This window comes from Geospiza fortis, unplaced genomic scaffold (genome assembly GCF_000277835.1).
Source record: "Geospiza fortis unplaced genomic scaffold, GeoFor_1.0 scaffold81, whole genome shotgun sequence".
In the NCBI taxonomy this organism is placed as follows: domain Eukaryota; kingdom Metazoa; phylum Chordata; class Aves; order Passeriformes; family Thraupidae; genus Geospiza; species Geospiza fortis.
The window spans coordinates 2,482,961-2,489,283 of record NW_005054318.1 but is presented as its reverse complement, the minus strand read 5'-3'; the positions used below and the strand labels follow the sequence as shown (position 1 = coordinate 2,489,283).

The 6,323-nt window shown below is 39.5% G+C and overlaps 1 protein-coding gene across 1 annotated transcript in view; it reads right to left on the bottom strand.

Moving 5' to 3' along the window:
- Positions 1–6,323, bottom strand: part of LOC102036753 (cytosolic 5'-nucleotidase 1B) — a 7,496-nt gene continuing 1,173 nt past the window's right edge. The window contains exons 2-6 of the mRNA XM_031056434.1: positions 6,095–6,320; positions 3,321–3,450; positions 2,777–2,899; positions 1,924–2,108; positions 1–914 (exon numbers count right to left, since the gene is read on the bottom strand). Of these exons, the coding sequence (XP_030912294.1) occupies positions 576–914; positions 1,924–2,108; positions 2,777–2,899; positions 3,321–3,450; positions 6,095–6,320 (1,003 nt within the window). The 3' untranslated portion in view covers positions 1–575. The remainder of the gene's footprint in view (positions 915–1,923; positions 2,109–2,776; positions 2,900–3,320; positions 3,451–6,094; positions 6,321–6,323) is intronic.

The window sequence follows — 6,323 nt, the reverse complement described above, 5'->3', positions numbered from 1 at the left end:
TTCTGTAAAGCCAGCTTTATTAAGATAAGAAAACAATATAGAAAAATACGTGCAAACACAACCAAATGCACTAATATTTTACTAGAAGCCAAAACCGTGTCGTGACAGACCTACTGAACACATATTTAACCAGCAAACCACCAACAGGTAAACAGTTACATGTAAACTGTGCTTTTTAGAACTTCAGAAATAACTGTCAAGAACCAGCATTGCAGCATGAATTTTCTTATAAATAACCTGTCAACAATTTTTTGATAAAATATAACTGTTATAACTGTTCTGTCTTTCAGAATATGTCTCAAGCTATAAAAACAGTACAAATCTCTTAATATCAAAACCACAGTGTTAAGATACAGCCAGGTAAAAAAAATCTAAACTCTTTAAGAACTATATTAAAATAACTCTATTAAAAATTTACCAATATTAAAAAACTTCCTTTAAAGGCTGTTCTAGCCAGAAGTTAAATCTTTAGACACAGTGCTCACAATACACAAATGTAGAGGTTTTCAGATGTAACTATTGGTAGATTAGAGGCTGGCTGAGTTAAGAACCTTATCCTTAATGGCACCCTCCAGTCATGTAGATTTTTGGTACTTCTGAGCAATGCCATAGGGGACATGTGCGGCTATGGCGCCTAATTTCTGTGCTCCTTCAATGTGGAACATCTGGTCATCAAAGAAAATGTGAGGGCGGATTTTCACCAGGATTGGTCCTTTCGGTGCTCCTGCTAAGAAAAGTGCCTCATCAATCTCCAGACCCCAGCTACGGAGAGTCTTCAGCACTCTGGCTCCAGAGCTCGCTGCGCTTCTGGCTGTGACCAGGTAGGTCCTTATAGGACAATCTAGGCGTTCATTTTTTGCATAGAACTTCTTCTGGAGCTTCCCCAGGTCTTCCAGAAAACCCTTCAAAGGACCCTGAGTATGAAATACCAGAAGCATATTTAGTATATGTCCACAGTTTCCAAAAGAATTCTTTTGCTTTCTTCCAAACTGCCAGTTACAGACAGAATTCCTTTTTCCAGTGCTGTGCTCCTCCACAAATTCTCTATGTAACATCTCCAAATGGGTCTGCACCCTCACTAGGAATTCACAAATTGGCAAAAAGTTAAAACCATAACACTACATGGTAGGAAAAGTGGGAAAGTAATTCTCACTAAGGCTTACAAGATCTCTTACAATATTAATTTTTAATTATAGTCTTTAATAAAATGTTCACTGAAAACATGGAACTCTTTTTGCTATGAACCACAAACTAATTTTTTTTCCTGCACAAAAAACAGTACAAGACCTAAGTACAAAGCCATCAATGAACTCTTTCCAGACTAATGACGATACTGCATTCCAATTAACAAATTACAATTTTGTTCAAATTGCAATATATTGCACTGTCCAGTACTTTCATAACTAAAGCTTTTACTCTGAATTTACACTATTTTTAACAATAGCAGAATTGGTCTTTCAGTTTAAGCTAATATTAAAATACTTGTGGTTTTAGACAAATGGCATAGCTCTGCTTGAGAATAAGCAAATATTATCTTGTTTTAATAACCAGAATATCTCACTGTTTGAAATTAACATTACCTACACTCTGGCAAAAAAAAAAAAAAGAGGGAAATCGGTACAAATATTTCTTTTTCTAATGATACTATTAGAAGACAACTGTAAGTCACTGTCTTACATATGCAGTTCTCTCAGAGAAATGAGAGAGGACTGCAATCATGGCCTGGTAAAAGGACTGCAATGGTGACCTCTTTTATGCGAAACATGCATTTTAAAGATTATCTTTGAAGAAGGAAATAAATAAGGGCATCAGCTTTCACAAAGAACACATCCACACAGGGGAAACAGAGAAATACAGCAGCAATGAAAGTCATCAGATCTTTTGGAAACTCCCTTTAAACAAAAAAATTAAAGAAATACAAACCTGTGCAAGAGGCTTATTTTCATTCAGCTGTTCATGTTCAAAAAATCGATCTAATCCTTGCTCTTTGAAAATCTGTTCTGATTCATCAGAAAAGATAACAGCATCCCCATCAAAAGCCACCCTTAGCTGTGTATCCGAGTAAACAACGTCTTTGTTAGCAGTGAACATCGTAGCTGATGCAATGCCTGAAAATGGATCAGAGACCCTCGGTTAGCATGTCCTGCAAAGTCAGTCATGAAACCGTCAGCAGTTTGGTTCCAACAACTTATTGGTGGTGATCCTTGTATATGGTGAGCATATCCAAACACAAAAGCTAATTAGAGATGGCTGTTCTGTAACACAAATGCAAGGAAGCTGTCCCACTGCCAAAACTTCTTGGACATGCTTCCTTCCGCTTTCATATAAGACTATAAAACTGCTTCCCAAGCTGTGCTGCAAATAAGAGAAAAGCAGGGAATCCCAAGGAGACCACTCAATCAAAGTATTTGTTACTTTTTAACAAAAACGGGACACAGAAGTTGCTTTTTTAAGTTGTATCAAAAAGATGATGCTATTCAAATAGAAGTTGAATAGAGGTGGGAGTCTTGTTTCTTTTTGAAGGGAAGAAAACAAAGGTGTAGAGTGGTTAAGTTGTCACTATCAGCAGGCTGAAGAGTCAAAGAAGAACCGTATCAACCGATTTTATTTGGTTGAGTAAAAGTAAGTGATAAGCTTGCACCACACAAAGTGGTGACTTTCTCCATTTGATAAAGCATAACTACTTTCTGTGAGACACACAATGTACATAATTTTTGAACAAGCTCAACAGATAACAAAAGATATCAACAGACAGCAAAAGAAAGTCAATTCACACCTGCTTCTATAGCTTCCTGCACTTTGTCGGAATCCGCTGAGAGGTACAGGTTCGTGAGGTACGCAGTCAGGTAACCAATGGGGCTCTGTCCTCCCGTCATACAGAAACGTTCAATTGTTAAGCCTAAAGTAAGAAGCACAAGGTGTGGCTCTGCTTGACACTACAAACCTGTAAAAGGAACCTATGAAAAGGTGCACTAGCCTAGCTTACAGTAAACTTAAAAAAATATTCATTTTAATTTCAACAAATTACACAACTTTAAATAATTACAATGTTTGATCAGCTCATCCTCATTGAGAATTTAGGGGAAAAAATTCTCTCTATGACAGCAGAGTAACTGCTGTGAAGACGTATGTGTAGGGAGCATAGATACCAAATATGAAAAAGTTAAAGGAAGTTATGGTTCACATCTGACAAATATAGAGCACTGGATCAAATTCTGCCTAAAGCTGCTTTTCCCAAAGTCAGAACAGGAAGAATAAAATCAATTCATATTATTATGTAACAGCTGGCAATTCTACACATCAGTAATTATTTTATTTACCATAGTGATTGATGCTGTTTATGAGCCTCACTCCCACCTGGGCATGGTTATTAGTCATGAGGACAATATCAAACCGTTCTTCATCATCAGGGTACAGCTCAAGAAGCCGGGAATTGACATGCTCCAGTGCCTGCAGGTTGAAAATGTGGAAGTCAACAGTCCAGTGTGCCTCCTTTCTTAGTCACTGTAGTTTTAGTGATAGGATTGTCTTGAAGGAGGGTGTAAAATACCTGATAGTTTAACTTGCTGAACTTTAATTCCTTTCTGCTTTGCTGCCCCCAGCAACCATTTGACTTGGGTTCATTTGAAAGGAAGCAAGTAAATTTTTTTCTTTTTTTTTTGAGCTATGGAATTTACTTTGACTGACACAGTTCAGGTCATCACGTGTCAAAGACAATCCTTAAGTAATGAGTACAAAATCACATGTCAACATGATTAGCTTGAGAGTTTCTAATTGCAGCAATGAATGAGACAGATTTTGATATGAGATCTCTTCAAAGATAATTGGTCTACATGTTATACCCACAGTCTGGCATTCTTATTTCCTTGACCTTTCATCTGCTCATCTCTCTCTGTATCCATCTGTTCTCCTATTCAGAATTTCATGTTGACCCTTGAATGGAATTCTTTGGGATTACAGCAACAAAATCAATAATAAATCGTCAAATGAATGCAAGATAGAGTGATTTTTATTGAGGTGCTTTAAAAAGTCAGGCCAGTTGTTCACAACTAAACCGCAGATTTCATAATTAAATTCTGGAAATCTCACTTTTAAAAGCTATGTTATTATGGGACTGTGCTTAGGAAAATTCTAAGTTAGAGCCTACTGTAAGGCCTAGAAAAAAAATCTTAGTATGTGGTCATAACTCACTTCTATTGTTAATGCTCTACTACACAGGCAATTTCTTAAATTTTTAGAGAATAAGGGTGAGTGGAGGAGGGGATTCCATTTTTTTGTCCAGTGTGTTTATACTTTGCAGTCTAAGGACACTCTGGTCTGTACTACAAGCATGAGATACAATACTTTTAAGTTAGTATCTTAAACATTTCAGTTAGGGAATCCAAAGAAAAATACATTATTTCTTTTTTGCTTTCTTTGTCTCCCAGTAGAAAGGATGACTCAACAAAGCCACAGTTCTTTAGCCTAATGATTCCTGTGACTAAGCAATATAAAGAAATCAAACAAAAATATGTATCAGAAGGGAACAGGTCAAGGGGCATTGGGCTGGGCATAGCTAACAGCTCTGATTTCCAAAGTATGAGCAGTTAAAGAGTCAAATCATGTTTATACTCTAAGTAAATTTGACACTGAACTCTAATCTTAAAAACTGACTGTGCTGGCAGGGCTGCTACACATAGGAAAAGATGCAGTAAATTCCCAAGTCAGTATGCCCTCACTGGTGTACACTGTGCATTATTTTATGGTCACACTTTTATGTTAGAAACACCTTTACAGTGCTTGTGTCATTAATGCTACTAATAGCTATGTTATATTTACAGCAGCATGGATATTGACATAAATGTGTATGTTCATAAAGTTAGTAATGAAGAAAATGTTTTAAATTCCTGAGGCTGAAACTGAAGTAATGAAAATCATTTTAAAACCTGAAATATTCTGCCACAACTCTATCATTTTAAAACCTGAAATATTCTGCCACAACTCTGATGTCAGCAAGTATGATTTCTAGTTATGATTTCATTAATTTTCTAAAATTGTTGTGGTAAAGCTCAGCAAGTGGACATAAAACTAACTCTGTAGACAGTGTTTTTCAAGACAGTCCTACTAAATCCTGTGCTCTTCAAAAACATACATCTTTTCCCTTTTTTCACTTTTCTGTAATTTCACTCGCTTTCCATTGTGCAGGGTGTTTTCCTTGGCCATTTCTCTTTTCTTGTGCAATGAAAGTAAAATATTCCATTTCAGCTCTTCTTAAACCCTGACTTAGAAGTGGGGAGTCCATTTCTTTTGCTGGTCCTCAAGAACAATTTCCAGGGTGACAACAAAAGGAAGGAAAAATTAAAGCTGACCAAAATAAATTAAAATCAACACTGTTTGGGTTTGATTTTGCTTTGGTGTTTTTTTTTTCATTTTTGGTTTTTTTTTTTTGGTGTTTGTTTGGGTTTTTTGTTTTGTTTTGTTTTGGTTGTTTGTTTGTTTGTTTGTTTGTTTGAGGTGGGGAGGGTAACTGAGTTGGTTTATTTGTTTTGGTTTGGGTGGTTTTGGGGAGGAGGAGGAGGTTGTGACAAATTTCAACAAAAAAAATTGGGGCTTATCTTGACTGAAGTGGTCTTAAAAGAAGAGACGCTTCATATGCCCCATGTCCAGCAGAAAAAGCAGGCTGCTCCTTACCCACACCTGGGATGTAGCGCTGTGAGCCGGGATACAAACCGGGATGTTGAGGGTACCACTCCGGACCCGGTGACGCGAGCAGTACGTGCTCTGCCGCAGGCGTTCGGCATTAGAGCCGGCGGGAGGGAAGGGCAAGAGAGGAGAGGGAATGGGAGAGGGGAGAGAAGAAAGAAGCCGTGGCCCCGGGACCAGGGTGCGCAGAGAGATGCGGGGAATGCTCCCGGGCTGCCCTGCCTCGACGAGCTCGGCGCTGGGAGAACAAATCCCAAAAGCATCTCCCCGAGGCAGGATTATCTCCGCTGAAGGAGGTTTCGGGGTCCTCCTCTTCCCGAAATTTGGCCTCGCAGCATCCTCCGTGTCCCGCCGCACCCTACACCCTCTCCCGCCCCGCCGGGCCACCCGCTCCGGGCCGCCTCCTGGCTACCTTGACGAAGTAGAACGCCGGTCCGGGCTTGAGGATGATGTTCTCATTTTTCTGCTGGTACTCCACGTACTTCTCCACGCCCTGCTCTTCGTAGATCCGCTGCTCCTCGACCAGGTTGAAGAGTGCTCGGGAGGACACGGCCACCGTGATGGCGTTCTGGGGCTTGGGCTGCGGAGCGAGCGCAGGGCAGCGCCGGCCCGCGGCCCTCAGCCCCCGGGCCCCCAGCCTC